The sequence below is a fragment of the Haemorhous mexicanus genome, chromosome 2 (assembly GCF_027477595.1).
Source record: "Haemorhous mexicanus isolate bHaeMex1 chromosome 2, bHaeMex1.pri, whole genome shotgun sequence".
NCBI lineage: Eukaryota > Metazoa > Chordata > Aves > Passeriformes > Fringillidae > Haemorhous > Haemorhous mexicanus.
The window spans coordinates 42364422-42379649 of record NC_082342.1 but is presented as its reverse complement, the minus strand read 5'-3'; the positions used below and the strand labels follow the sequence as shown (position 1 = coordinate 42379649).

Here is a 15228-nt window from a genome sequence, read left to right as displayed (position 1 = left end):
GCTTTCCTTTATGACTCAGTAGCTGGGCAAAAACTGAAGGAAATCCACAGCAGTGGATGGCAAGCGAGGTACAGTTGAATCATAAAAACTGCCAGACAGTTGTGAAGGGAGCACTGGATATTTTTGCATACTTTGTTTGAGCAGTAAGCTTACAAGGAGAACTTTCAAGAATGTGGATATGTTCACCAAGAAACCAGCTTATACAAAAACAGGCTTTTATTCAAGAGAACTTCGGCACATGTTTAACTCAAAATGGAGTAATCCAAAAGCTCAAAATCAGGCCCACATGCACAAGCCTTTGCAGGCAGCAGGACATCATGGATGCTGTAAACAGAGCAGAAAACCAGTGTTTTACAGGAGCATTGTCACACAGAGCCCAGCAGTTTATTTCCAAATACGACATCTAGAAGGAGTTCAGGTGTTTTGAAAATTGCCATATTGTCTCCAGTCTATTCACTAGTTTTCTAAGACTGATCCTGGGAAATCATTGGCCCTGTTAAGTACGTCCTGATCTCTATTAGCATTAAAACTCCTTCTTTAAAAAAAAATCACAGAGGGGGAAAATAAACTCCAGAAAAGATATCCAATAGAATGTTTCGTGGAGGCAAAAAAGGGTTTTAGGCAACTTACATTTGCTGTATTGTTGCCAAAAACAATGTAACGCTTTCAAAGTTTATATTTCTCTTGACATTTCTCAGATACTAAAGTACTGAAAGGCAAGACTGGGAGCCACAAAGGTACTTAAGTGCTTCTTGTTTAATTAAGGGTTAGTCAACCAAATACTTAAGCATCTAGGCATGCATGTCCTGCTCTCTTTCACAAGATGTTTGTGGCAGAACAGAGACTAGATACCAAATTTCTTTAATTTTAAACTGCCTTACAAGTCAGCCTAACTTTCACACCTGACTAATGGAAAATTTTCCTGGGTTTAATGGACTATGCTGAAGATCTGAAGTTGTCACTCAAGGCAGAAACAATTTCAGCAGGGGAATGGGACCCAACCAGGTTTCTAAGAATGTTTAGTCATGCGTACTTGCCACTGTGGATATAAAATAAACGAATGGATGCTATTACCAAAATTTGAGTACTTGCAAATGTTCTGATCTTAAATATTAGGAGTAACTCAGCCAAAATCTTTGTCTTATCTGTTTTTGAAGTGTATTTGCTACCATCATTGCCAATGGGTTTGAGTTTTGAACCAGACACTTTAACAGCAAATGACTCAAAGTGATCTTACTTGAGCTGAAGAGTAAACTCCGCTTTGCTTGTGGCTTAATAACACTGATCCTCTACTGCTTCCTTTAAACATTCCTGTTTCAGATAACATTATAATGAAGTTCAGCAAGAAATAAAAGGCTGTTTACATCATTCACATAGTTTACTTAGATTTTAGCATTACATTCAGACTACATGATGAAAACGAACCTGTTTGGCTACCCTTCTCCCGTGGGTAATAGCACCATGCTGCAGTGTGTGGGATTCAGACATGGCACAGCAAGTACCTGCACTCAGGCAAACAAGATGCTTTCTCATGTTGGGATGCCATTTCTAGTACACTGTTTGGGGGGAAAAAACCCCAAAACAACAAAACAAAAGAACCCAACCCCCTTCCATGTATTCCTCTCCAAGCATTTTGTATGGCTGCCTGTGAGTGTAACATTTGGATGCATTCCCAACAGTGGAGTCCACAGAGTGTCCCTCTGTTGAAGGCTGCTCTGCCTGAGGAAAAGATCCCTTTTCAAGCGAATAGAAGGGAAAGCATGGAGGAGAATGTTTCTGTGCATGTGGTTTTACTTCTGCTAGCAAAGTCTGATCTGAGAAACTTTTCGGTAGTTCTCAAAGACAGATCTAGGTTCAATCAGTCTCCTTTAGGATACGGAAATTACTAATTGCATTGTGCCCTTTTTAGCCAGCTAGTTGACTAAATTATACAATGCTTCGTTTTGCAAAAATAAAAAGTACTGCCCGGCAAAGCAAAAGCAGCTGATTTAAAAGACTTTCTCCAAGAGAAACCTTGAAAACAATGAAACATCCCAAATCTGCTTAGAAATTTTGTAGAGTAATAGCATTCTGTTCCCATTAAAAAATAAAATACTTCTAAATCATTATCTTAAAAAACATGAGTTATGTAACACTCAACATTTAATGAACTTTTATTGACGTCGGTGGGAGTAGTTATGCTGAAGCTCCTCTGCACGCACTTGAAAGCTAAAGAGTACACAGGCAAGGGAAACTGCAGTGATGCCGTGATGAAAAAAAAAAAAAAGAGGTTCATACTCCAGCTCTCCGAGGCTGCAGATAATAGATTTGCCTCTGTCCTAATTATACACTCCATCTCCGTGCATTAGCATGGAGCCTAGAAAACCTGACTCATCATCCCTAACAATCCCGGCGAACTGAAGCAAACACACACATACACACACACACTCATAGACACACACACACACACACACACACACACACACACACACACACACACAGTCTCGCAGGCTGCTGCCAGCTTCCCCCAGAGCACGCAGCTCATCCAGCTCCGCCCGGCAGCAGCGCAGTCATGTCCCTGCATGTGCAGCCCGCCGCTCTGGCAGCGAGAGCAGCTCGCCCCCCGCCCCGGGAGCCGGGCTATCTCCAGACGAGGAGCACGGCGATGGCCGGGGACTGGCTCTGGCCCCGGGGGTCGGGAGGCGGGTTGGGGAGCGGGAACGGACCCCTCATCCCCGCGGTGCCCGCACCGGGACCCCGGGGGCGCCGCAGGGGGAGCGGGAGCAGCACCGGGGCAACGGCGGCTGCCGGGACCCCGGCCTTGGGGGCGTGGCCTCCGGGCCTGCTTTGCATGGCGACCACCCTATTGGCCAGCGGGAAGCACGCGCCGAGTCGCGGGCCCCGCCCCTCTCTGCCCAAGGCTGCCCAGAGACGACACCGGCCACGCCCCTCCGCTGTGCCGGTCACGCCTATCGCCCCGCCCCCTCTCTCAGGCTGCCCGGAGATGGGAGCAGGAGCGGGCTCTGCCCATTGGCCGGCGGCGAACGGCCCGCTGCGATTGGCCGGCGGCGGCGGCGGCGGGCGGGGCGGGCGGCGCGGATTGGCGGGGCCCGCGGGGGTGTGCGCGGGGGGCGGCGGCGCGGAGCGGGCGCTGGGGCCGCGGCCGGGGATGGGGGCGGCCGGCGGCGCGGGCAGCTGAGCGGCGCGGAGCGTCCTGGGCCTCCCCGTCCCGCCCGGCCGTCGCCGCCGTCCCCGCCACCATGAACCGCCTCGGCTCCGGACCCGTGGGCAGCGCCGCCGCCGCTGCCGCCGCCGCCGGGCAGTACCGAGTGTGCGGCAATTGCCGGAAGGTGCCGAGACAGGTATCGGGGGGCGCCCGCACGGAGGCGGCGGGAGCTGCGGGAGAGATTTGTGGGGGGACTGGGGGAGCGAGGGGCAGTGGGACAGAGACTTGGCGGGTGGGACGCGTGCGGCGGCAGTGGCCAGAGGGGAAGTGGGCAATAGGGCAGCAGCGGGGCGGGGGGATGGAGGAGGCAGTGGCGTGGGGACTTCCCAGGAGGAAGCCTGGGAGTGTGGGGTGGGAGTAGCAGGGGGGAGCACGGCGAGGGGAACCCAGGGGCGCCGAGGGGTGCCAAGTGCCGCGCCCCCATCGCCTCCATCCCCCTTGGGACGGCTGTCACTTGCCCAGGCTTGTCCCAGGCTGCCCCCCTGCATCCCGAGGGTCTGGGGGGCACTCGGCATTGGGGGGGTTTGACCTGAGGCCCCGCCGCGCTCGTAAAGTTTATTATCCACGTATTCCACCGGCGAAATTCATCCCCGCGATCTCCGTCAAGTCTTTGTGCGGGGGGGGGGGGGGGTGAATCTGAGATCAGAGCTTTAAAAATGTAAGAAAAGCAGCAGAGAATGGGCAGCCCCCCGCCCCCCGGTCCGCAGAGCACATCCCCGCAGCGCCCGGCCTCTTCCCTGCGGACCCCCCGCGCCCCCCGAGGGTGCGGTGGCTGCAGCCCCCGCTGCCGACATCTGCCTCTCGGGGAGCATTAGTGGAGGTGCTTTTTGTTTGTCCAGCGCAAATGAATTAAAATTGCTGAGCTGTTCAAATGCGCCGAGTCTCCGAGCGCCCAAGATGAACGCGATGCTGGTTTTGGTTTTATTTTAATTCAATCTCTCCCAACACATTTTGCTCCAGGTTGGTTCTTGCAAATGCTAAGAAAACCTGTAAGTCAATGAGCTCAAATATTTGCGCTCTTTGTCCGAAAACTGTTTTTCTTCCTCTGTGGGTCAGGCCAAGTGCCAATCAAAGTTGTTTTTCAAGCCTCTCTTCCCTGCAGTAGGACTGCTTTTTTCTTTCTTCCTTTTTTTTTTTTTTTTTTTAAGGGTTTGGTTCTTGGAAAGGAGGTGTGTATTTAGGGGAGGGGGAGGAGAAACGTTAAAAATCGGTCAGAGAGAGAAGTAGATCTTAAAAATCGTGTTTCTTGAATATTTTAATGGAAACAAAATCTTATTAAATGTGCATGCTTGGTATGTGCAGTTATTTTTTCCATAAACTCTTGGATCATATTACAGTTGATACTTGGTGCTCAGCTCTTAGCTCAGCTTGCGAGAAATGTAATGGATCAGAGAAGCACACATCAGCAGAGTCTGATTTTTAACCATTTCGTTGCAGGACCAAATGCCTTCTTGGCTTTAGCTCGCTGCCGTCCCCACTTAAAGAAAAACAAGTACTTAAAACAGAGAAGTTCTGCAGGGTTAAAGCCTGAAACAGCTTCAGACTTGACATATGTCTGAAGACATACAAATTAACCAGTGCCAAATTTGTCTGTAGAACAAGCAGGGAGGGAGCTTGCTTTGTTCTGCCAAATAATCAAAATGTTTTGTTGACAAATAAAGTGGTACTTGGCAGCACTTGTAGATCTAAAATTAAATGTAAGTTAGTGAATTTTTTTGAAGTCGTATTCCCATCCTGCTGGGTAGGACTTTCTTTGTATACCTCTTTAATATCAGTGGGAGGTAGGAGGTGGGGACGAGGTTAGACAGTACTTTTCTGCTAACGGGAAACTTGCTGGATTTGATTTATTGTTGTATTTTTATTTTATTTTAAAGTAGTTTAGGGATGATGGTGAAACACAGGAACCCAGCTGGGTCTGTTGAGGAAGGCAACTTAGTGCTGCTCTGCTTTAGCTGTGGTCATTTCAACCATACAAAATTGGGGAAGAATAAAGAAAATAAGTGACAGCCCATGAAACCCTCTTTAAACACAGGTGTTCTGTGCTTTCACTAGTGGCACTGGGACATCATTCCATCTCTGTTGTAGGCTGGACAATAAAAGCAGAAGTGCAAAGCTTCTGACTACATCTGTCATTATTTAAAAGTTGGTGTAGTAAAAATCACTGTAAATTTTAACCTTTTGCACCTCATTGGCAAGCATGCAAGTAGAAGTCATGAGGAATAAACCAAAACAAAACGCTTGATAGAAGCAAGATGTAAATTTGACCTGAATCTCATGGAGTAATAATCCTCAGATAAGTGCTGCCTCATCTGTTCTTTTGATGGTGTTGGGTTTTTTTTCCTTAATGTTCATGTGATAATATACTGGAAAAAATGATTGGCCTTGGAACATGTTGAATCTCTTCTGCCCTCCTCCGTTTTAAGTCTTTATTTGAAGTCATTTGAATGCTCACAGGTTAGGTAGAGCTGTTGTCTAAATCATAAGGGGCAAAGCAAGCTTTCAACTCAGTGACATGTAATGAAATTTGAAATAGTCTAGCAGGTTTTGGATTCTCATGGGTGAAGGTAAGTTTCTCTCTCAGGTGGCAAACAGGAAAAGCTAGATGCAGCACTTTATGCTTTGTCCAATTTCAGATTAATCAAAATTACATTTATTATGGAAAGTTCTATGAGGGCAGCACTGAGAATCTTGCTAAGGATTCACGGGTTGAATTTGCCTTTGAAGAAGGTTTCTCATATTAAAAGGATACATATTCCAGTTGGGTTTATTGTTATGGCACTCTTCAGATAATCAGATCTACTTGCAGAAGAATTGTTGCTAATCAGAAGGGCTTAGACAGTCATAGATACAACAACTGCATCATTATTTGGTTTAGGAGGAAAAAAACACAAAAGGACAGCCAGGAATAGGTGATTCTGTCTTGGGTCTGGTGAGTGAGCTTGTTGAACACACAACCAAGGCTAATGCTTTTAATCAGTTTTAAATAAATGGAAGAATGACCAAAACAAGTGGAGTAGCTCTGGTTCATGGGATGGATGGTCAGCCTTTGTAACAAAACTGTGGCATAACAGTAGGGAAAAGGGCTTAACAGGGCAGAGGGGTGCTGTTGCCAAGTCTTTCTTAGAGGTGGCTGAGAGTTGCTGCCACTTCAGTTACCAGGACAGCTCCAGCTCTCCCTTTGGAAAATGCAACATGCAGGGGAGTCCCTGGGCAGGGGAGCTCCAGGGTGTTATCCTGGAGCCTGATGGAAACCCAAGGTTCTCCTGCCTAAACAAAATCAATACCCCAAGCAAGAAAGAAGAGAATATTATATAGGAAGAGCTCAGCATTTCTTTGGATAAATCACTGCTTCAGGAAGGCTTTTAACAATAAGCAAAAAGTCTTCAGGGGATGGAAAAATCCTGATATGTCAGGAAATGTAGGAACAGGGAGGATTTGCCAACTGTTCAAGCTCGGTTGCAAATTGCAAAGCGTGTGAAGTAAAAGGTTCTTTTACGTGTACATACAAGTTGGTAGGGCAGAAAAGTATAAACACGGTTCCAGGATTAAATATTTGGTTTGTGTTAGATTTCAGTGAGGGAGATAGAAGGGCAGTGGCCAGGTGGGTGACAGGGGAGTGTGGTTTAAAAGCAACTTTCAGTGTTGGCAAGGTGGAAGTGGACCTGACTTAGCTGACCCTCCTGGCTTGAGCCAGTGTCTGTGCTGGAGTGCAGCATAAAGGCATATTAAATCCAGGGCTTTTCCTGGTATTTATAGAGCTGCCTGATGAAGGCCATCCTGTGAGAGGGGAAATACCCCTAAAAATGATGGACATAATTTGCTCCTCATCCTCCCATGCATGTCTCCTCCTTTAGTACAACTCTCAGTACTGTACAGAGTTGCTAAAGCAAATATGAAAAAAATATGTATGACATGATATCACCAAAAGCAGGCCATACTAGACTAATGTAGTGGTCTTCTGTTGATAAGACAGCTGCTAGAGTGTCCTCTTCAAAAAGCTAAATGGACTAAAACTGCACTGTAGTTATTCATTAAACATCTGAAGTAACATCAAAGGTTTTATTTGACACTGCAAGTCAATGCAAATTAAATGTTTGTATTTACTAGCATCAAATGTTCTATGTATCAAAAAATTTAACTGTGTTTGAAAACTATTTGCACAAATTCATAACAGAAAAATTAAACAACACATGTAAATATGAAATAGCAACACCTCTCAGTATAGTTTCTGTATGCTTTCCTGGCTGTTACATGTATCCTATTGTCCCCTGGCAGTGACAGGTTACTGGGCAGGAGGGACCTTTGATCTGACACAGTCTGTCTGTTTTTCTGTTCCTGTTAATTACAGGGATTGGGAACTGATGAGAATGGGAATTATGGTGGGCCCTGCTGGAAGGAGAAGTCACTGTGCTGAGCAGACAATACAAGTGATAAATGTTGTTGGTCCAGGGAGAGAGGGACATTTCATGGAGAGCTGGGAGATCTTGAGCACAGGCATAGTTGAAGTGGTGTGAAATCCAGTGGTATGAAATGTGAGAATTACAGGCTTGGCTGTTTGCTGCTGATCACTTTAATAAGAGCAGCTCCTTGGAAGGAGCAGGGAGAAGGATGTCAATGCAGGAGGATCAGCACCTTCCTGTCACCCTGCAGGGCTGTGCTGTTGAAGAGGAGGGAAGCTGGGAAGGATAGATCCTAAGAAAACAGGCACAGAGAGGAGCTGGCTGGTTGCTGGAAGAAAGGGTGTACTGATTTTGCAGAAGGAAACTAAAAAAGTTTAGTTTTCTAATCCAGGAGAAACAAAGGCAGAGAGGGGATATGATCAGTGTCTATAAATACATCTCATGGTAAGAGCAAGTGAGGAGAAATTAGCTCAAGAGTAGATGGATGTAATATGGTCATAAATCATTTAGGCTGGAAAATTGAAGTGTCCACAGGTACAAGGATCTGGAAGAGTTTGTTCTAGGTCTGATGCTGCCAAAAAAAGCACCCACTTTTAAGATAGAAAAATGTGTGAACATCATTAAATGATGCCATGCTTACAATAGCACTAGCCTAGGCTCAGGGAGTTGAGGTCATATCCAAAAAAAAAAAAAAAAAAGAAAAGACACACTTTCATTCACATTATTCTTCTGTGTGGGTGAATAAGAAAGTAGCCCAAAAGTGAACCAAAAATAGTTTAATGTCAGGTCTCATAAGCCTGTGTAAGCTAAAATATGTGTCACCATGAGTCATGAAGATGCATAGAGATGCTGTTACCTGCACTGTAAAAATCCAGAGGCCTTTCAAGGATATCTCAGCTATTTTGAGGGAAGTCAACCTAGTTCAATCTATTCTGAGCATAGGCAAATCAAAGTTGCTATGCCTTTGCTTGGAAAACACCCTGGGTTTTCCACAATGCAGCACTTTTGTTGTTGTTGTTGTTGTTGTGTTGCATAGTCTAGTTGGCTTTGGAAATCTCATCAACAAACGTTGGCTGTCACAGAGGATTTTAATATGTAAAGTCAAATTATGTCTTCTATAGTTTGATGCCTCTTAATCTCTCTTCACGTTGTAGGGGGTGTGAGGAGCTGCCTAGATGGCTTTAAATCTCCAATGTGTTTCCTCTTAAAGGAGTTCTCGAAATGATTTGCAAAGTCTGTCATGAAAAATCAACTCTGTTTGCATTGGTTCTAATTTTAGCAACGTTCTGTTGTGTAAAACATTGTGTCTGCCTTCAGTGTTTGTGTCTTCCAGTCCCCTGGAGCACTGGTGAAACATGGTGAAACCAGCTCAGGTCACTTCTCCAACTAATCCTGCATGCACAGCTCGGGGGACAAGATGGAATTTTTAGGATCCAAAAATGTAAAGGTGTAAACCAAGAGCAACAAAACAAACTTTTTAGGGCAGTTAAAGTTGACAGCAAGAGGCCACTCACTCTCATAATTCATTCTCATTTTTTTGTTGAAAAATTTGATTTAAAAAAACTCCCAACAGATTAACAACTAAGAACAAGGTTCTTTCCTGTGAAAAAAATGCAGTGAAAATCCAGAGTTGACTGGTTTCTCTCCTTCCCCATGCTCGTGAGTGTTTCAATAATTTGTATCTTTTCAGAATCTGGTTCATTTAACTGGTTGTTCTCCCATCCCCTGTGTAGAGTCTTTGTGTCTTGAAATCAAAGGGCGGTATTGCTCTTTGCACATGTGTGCTGGTCCTAAGGCTGCCTGGGTTCTCCTACTTCTGCATTAAAAACTACTGTAAAGAAACTTCCTTGTGTTTTCCTAGTTTTACTGGCTGAAAATGAGATGGCAGAACTATTAAATTTTCATTAGACCTGTAATGAGAGTGGCATGAGTGAAATGAACCTTTGGTGAACGACGCTGTTTTGCAATGAAAAGCTGTAAGAGGTGGCCTCGTAGCAACCATGTTCATTTAGAATAGTCATTCTATTAAAAAAAAAAAACAACAAAACAAAAGCAAAAACACAATCTTTCCTGAATTACAGGGAGGGAATGGAGGTGAGAAAGGAAAGAAAGTGAGCAGGAGGATTTTCTTCAAAAGAAACTTTGAGGTTTAGCGTTGCGAGTGGGTTAGCCAAGTGTGGAGGTTGTCTTCTGCTAAGACTTACTTCTGGGAGTGGAGCATTGCATTAGCCAAATCACAGGCTGTGGTTTGGAGATGTGGACTCTGTGAACATTTGCTTTAAATTTATGCATATTACTTAATTAGGCTTCAAATCTCACATCTCTTTAAATGGCAGTGTTTTGAAATCTGAAAAAAATACTATGGTTCATTAAGCATCCTTGGTTTTTCCTCTCTCCCACATTGGTGAGGGAGCTGCTAATACTCATTTAGTTCTTTATTTGAACTGGTTTTTTTCTGGCTAGGGAGATTTGAGAGAGAGAAGATAGTGGTATAATTCTCCCCTGGCTGTGCGTAGCTGGGGTCTGGAGATTTTATTAACAGATTTCCATTTACAGGGTGGGAGAATAATGGGGGATCTCAAGCATAGTTTGTGTGTCCGGGCTGAATATTGGCTTTTGTCTAAGTGGGTCAGGATGGACCAGGGGAAAATGGGGCATTTTCAGTAGAAAAGAAATTTGAATTCTCAGGAGGGAGACCTCAGTTAATGAGAAATTGCACCTCATCATCTTTGGAAAAACCTGTATGGAAATAATTTATGCTGTTTAATTTCTCTGTTCTTTGCAGGTGTTCCTGTTTGTATGCAGAGGTGCTCCCCATTGTTGTCTCTGCAGCCCAGCCTGGTAGTTTTTGTGCTTTGAGTAGAAGCTATAGGGAATGTAATGCAGATGAATCAAATTGTGAAATGCCATTAGAGGGAGGTAGGGATACTCTCCACAAACAATTTTTTTCTGATTGTTTGCCTATCAGTCAGTCCATGAAATACATTCCAGATGGTTCAAGAAATTCTATGCAGTTCTTGGTGTACCATCCTGGGCAGACCAGTGTTACTGATAATAGGGGAGGCATGATCAAGGGGTATTAATTTTAAATGTCTCTCTTAATTACTAGTTTCAGATTTTTATTATAGGATGCTTCTTGCATATCAGACATCAGATAACTATCACTTGGCCAAAATACTGGTAGAGATGGTAGACAATATTATGTGTTTATGAAGCTGAATAACTATTTTATTCCTGTTACAGACCATATCAACCACTTATTTATTCAGATATCTTCATTCTCACATCTTTCTTAAATTGAGAGGAAGGTGTTTTGAAGCATGGGCTTTTTTCTTGTGGGCATAATCTTTGTGGCAGTCATGGATTTAAGTTAGGGAGAGGCTGATGTAAGTGATGGTGCTCAGGGTAAGAGACAGAAGTCAGTGCTCTTAATCCAGCAAGATATATTAATTCTTTCCTGAATGTCCCTGGTTACCTGAAGTAGGGTAAGATAAATAAACAGATACAACCTCCTGATTAAACACCTTTTGTTGTTGTTAATGACTCTCATGTTACTCCTAAGGTAAGCACCTTGTTTGGTTAGACTAGCAGTGGATTTCTAAGGGATTCTGAGCTCAGCCTCCAACCTTTTTGAACTTGGTAATGGTGTGAGGCTACCTGTAGTCCCCTTCCTCAGGGGATCAGGTGGTAAAAAATAATAATGGAGTGGAATATGAAGTATTCCTGGCTCCATGTGTTGAGAGTAGGCTGGAACAGAAGTAAGAAGTCTTTATCACAAGAGAATATGGTGTGGTCAGTGTGTGGACCATCCTTTGGCTTCCAACATACACTAATGTTAGGTTAACGTGTAGGAAAGCCAGGAGGAACCGCATTCATGAGAATTCTTTGGAGTCATAGATCTCTGTTACCTCTGCAAGTGCAAAAGACATTTAGAAGAAAAGTAAAAGGTAACTTGAAAATCAGGTTTTCATCTACTCAGAATGAGCAGTAAAGTCATAAATACAGTCAATATGTCTCAGTTGCTGCAGTTTGGAATAAAAATGTGTAATTGTGTATCTGCTTTAAAGCATATTAAATTTCAAATTAGTTTTGGCATGAAACTGGAGAGAAATTAAATTCCTTCAGAGTCATTTGACACTTTATAGGATGGATTAAAATTGTTCCTTAGAAAGGAGGAATGGTTGCAAAAATGACTCCTCACTTAACATTTTCAAATGAAAATTCATGCTTCTGAGCAATTGCACATAACCTCAGTAAACAAAGTTATGCTCATGACAGTGAAGGAATACAAGATGTCTTGGTGTAAACCATTCTAGAGCAGTACACAGCTGCTTATTCAAAATCATCATTTATTTGTCTCTGAGCAGTTTGCTATTGCATTGGATTTGCTCTGGCTGATGCTGACAAAACAATTGAAAGCTAGCATATGTTCTCTCCTCCATATGAATTCTGCAGTTAAAAACTGTTTAATAAGACAGTGTCTTAACATTGTTGAACCTAATTTAATATCACATGCTTGTAAATATGTTTAATATCTCCTGCTGTAGCATGTGGTAAAGGGAATATAGTTACATTATTGTCTAAATGTATCTGGAGGGGTTTTGGCCATATGGTTCTAAATCTGTTTTAAAGTAATTATGCCTATTAACTAAAAAAATAAAAAATATTCCCCTCTGAGTTGATTGACATTCCTCTCAGTAAAGCACCCTCATTGCTGATTAGAGGTGTGGAAATAGTAATTTGTTCTAGCATTTAGAAATTTGATTAGACCTCTAATGAAATGGAGCGCCTACATGCTGTCTAAATATTCTACCTGACACCAGCTGGATCTCATCCAGTGTGGAAGAACACTTGAAATATTGCTTTACTACAATATGTTCTGTGTCTTGAAGTCAACATGCTGCCTGCATGCAAATACCCACTGGCTATTTAGCAGGCAGAGCAAACCTTGTGCCTCCCTGGAAATCAGCATCAGGATGTGATTATTCCAGTGAGCAATGATTGCCTGGCTGCAATATCTGCCTTAGAGTTAGTCAATTAAGGCAACTGTTTATAGAGAAGCACCCCTAGAACTAAGTCTGTAAGCTGGACTTCAGGTGGCTGTGCACATATGTTATACACAGCTCGATGTGTATATGAGGTAGAAACATGCTGAAGTTCCCAGTTTGTCCCTGTTGTTGTCCAGTAATAAGGTGACAACAACACACTCTAAATAAGAATTTAAAGTTGAAGCACCGCATTTCTCTCCCTGTTATGAGCTGGCTCCTTCAGTTCCCTCCAAAAGCTGATTGCAACACCCATTATGTGCAGTGGCAGCTGTTTGAGCACCCATGTTTTTTAAGTCCTCTTTCATTCAGTTGCAGCCAATTTCACTCTAGACCACTAAGGCTAGAAAACTCTAAATTGGGACTCTGTTAGTATCCTGTGGTGGAAACTTCTAGTCCCCAGTGGTAGGAGACATATCAAAATACTTTAGGAACACTTGGTGTTCATTAGTCAACAGTTCATTTTGATTGGTTGCCTTCTCCCTATGAAATCCAGAAAACAGGCTCTAATGCATCTCACTAAAATCAGACATGGCCTTTTGTGTTCTTTCTTGTGTTTTGGTTTTTGGGGTTTTTTTTTCAGTTTTGTTTCTCCACCATATTTAATATTTTTACATTTTTCAGTTGCCACATTTAAACAAATGCAGTGGAAAGGTTGAACCAGAAAAACTCCTGACTAGTTTATGCCATATTAATGGTTCATAGAATATTTTCATCTTCTTTTCCCTCCAGAAAACACAAACAAATTGTTCAATTACATTATTATTTTAAGTTTTGTGTTACTGGGGAAAGACTGGATGAGGCAGTAACATCGGGGGTCATTCAAGTAGAATCTGCTTTGAAATGAGTGGCTTTTATTCCAGCAATTTAAAAGTTGTCTCACTTCTGTGCTGGTGCTTGACAAGTAGTTAGGAGGAAAGGTGTGTTGGTTGAAAAGGTCAGCTTAACGTAATTAAAGGTTGAAGGAGCCTGCAGCTGGTGCTGAAGTTCTTCAGGAGAGATGGAGCTTGGTGCCTCTTCCAGCAGGGCAGAGTCCAAGTGGAAGGAAAGCAGGCTGCAGCCATGGAGGGTATGCTGGAAACATCTTTCAGACATGGCTTTGAAAAGCAGGAGGGGAAGGATGTGGAAGAAGGGTCTCCCTCCATGCCCCTGCTCTTTAGGCCACTAATGCAAAAGGTATTAGATAAAGGTGTAGTTGCTTGACCTATTTATCCAACAGAAACTTGCCATACAAGCAAAAGCAGTTTGACTATCCAGTGCTGTTGCTGTTTTGTGTGGGACACTCCTTTGAGTTAAGCTGTGCCTCATGAATGCATAGAGGCAGCATCCAGCCATCCAAAATGATTAATTTGCCTTGTTTGAGAAGGTAGATCTATGGCGTCAGTTCTTGTTTCCCAGAAAAGTTGGACAAAAATTGCATTGTCTCACCTCTGTCTGTGTAGAGGTAGGGCTGGGGCAAGTAAAGGCTGTGAATGTGTCTCTTTGGGGCTGGGCTTACTCTGTTGAGAAGGTCTCAGTTTGGGTTTGGTGACTTCATTAAGAAAAAGGGAAGTTGACTGGAGGGCAGTGAAGAACCTTATTAGGCAGTGCATGTTAATCACTCTTCCATAGCTACAGAAGTCATTATTCAAACAGGGTATAAAATAAGTGAGTTTATTATTTCTTTATTACTTGCTGGTGCTTTTTTTTTTTTTTTTGTAGAGTCATTAAGTCACCAAACTTTAACAAAAGCCCTCTTAGTATAAGTATAGGCAGGACTCTGAGAAAATGGTAGCACCTGCCAGCAGAGGCTGCAGGTAAATATGAAGTTCTGTCAATCTGCTGGCCTGGGTGGCTGGAGAGAGCAGGAGTAGCTGCTTGTCTCTAGACAATTCTTGTATTTACATGCAATAAATCTTCTCTAACAGTTAGGAGTCTTCATTTTTGAAAATCAGCCTTTCTTTTAAGATCCATCGTGAAAATACATTTGTATCTTAGGTCTTTGCTGCCACAAGCTCAGCTACATTAAGTCAGTGTGTTTTGGAGGTTGTATCTCACTAATGACTCACTTTGGTAAGATATAACTTAAGATGCAAAATGTTCTTTAAAAAAAAAAAAAAAGGGAAGAAACTGCCTGACTGCAAGAATTCTTATGGTCGTTCCAGCAAGTCGGTGGCTTGTGAATGTGCTACTGAGATGAAGCCTTTCCATTGTCTGTCTCTTAGCCAGACTTTCCCAGACTAATCAAATGTAAAACAGTGTGTCAGCTCCCTGCTCATTGTAAAACAGTCTCCTGCCTTTGCAAACAAGACTCCTTGGAGAAATAATTTGTTCTAATTGGTGACCATTTTAGGATTTCCTATCAGGGGATAAATCAAAAGGGCTCACCCGTGGTTTTCCATCTGTGGCCCTAGCACCTATAAGATTTTTCTGGACTTCCTTCAGGGGGACTGTGTAAGAAGACTTACTTCAGTAAACTCAGAGGCATGGTGTGGATGCCACCTCCTTCTGAAAAATGCTTACAAGTCAGCTAATCAAAAGAGGTTTAAACTCCTGGCTTAGACAGCAAGGCGCTTGCTCTTGGAAATTGTACCTTTAG

The 15228-nt window shown here is 43.3% G+C and overlaps 1 protein-coding gene across 1 annotated transcript in view; it reads left to right on the top strand.

Moving 5' to 3' along the window:
- The first annotated feature begins 3167 nt into the window (after positions 1–3167).
- SESN3 (sestrin 3) overlaps positions 3168–15228 on the top strand; it is a 44560-nt gene continuing 32499 nt past the window's right edge. The window contains exon 1 of the mRNA XM_059838579.1: positions 3168–3341. Within this exon, the coding sequence (XP_059694562.1) occupies positions 3240–3341 (102 nt within the window). The 5' untranslated portion in view covers positions 3168–3239. The remainder of the gene's footprint in view (positions 3342–15228) is intronic.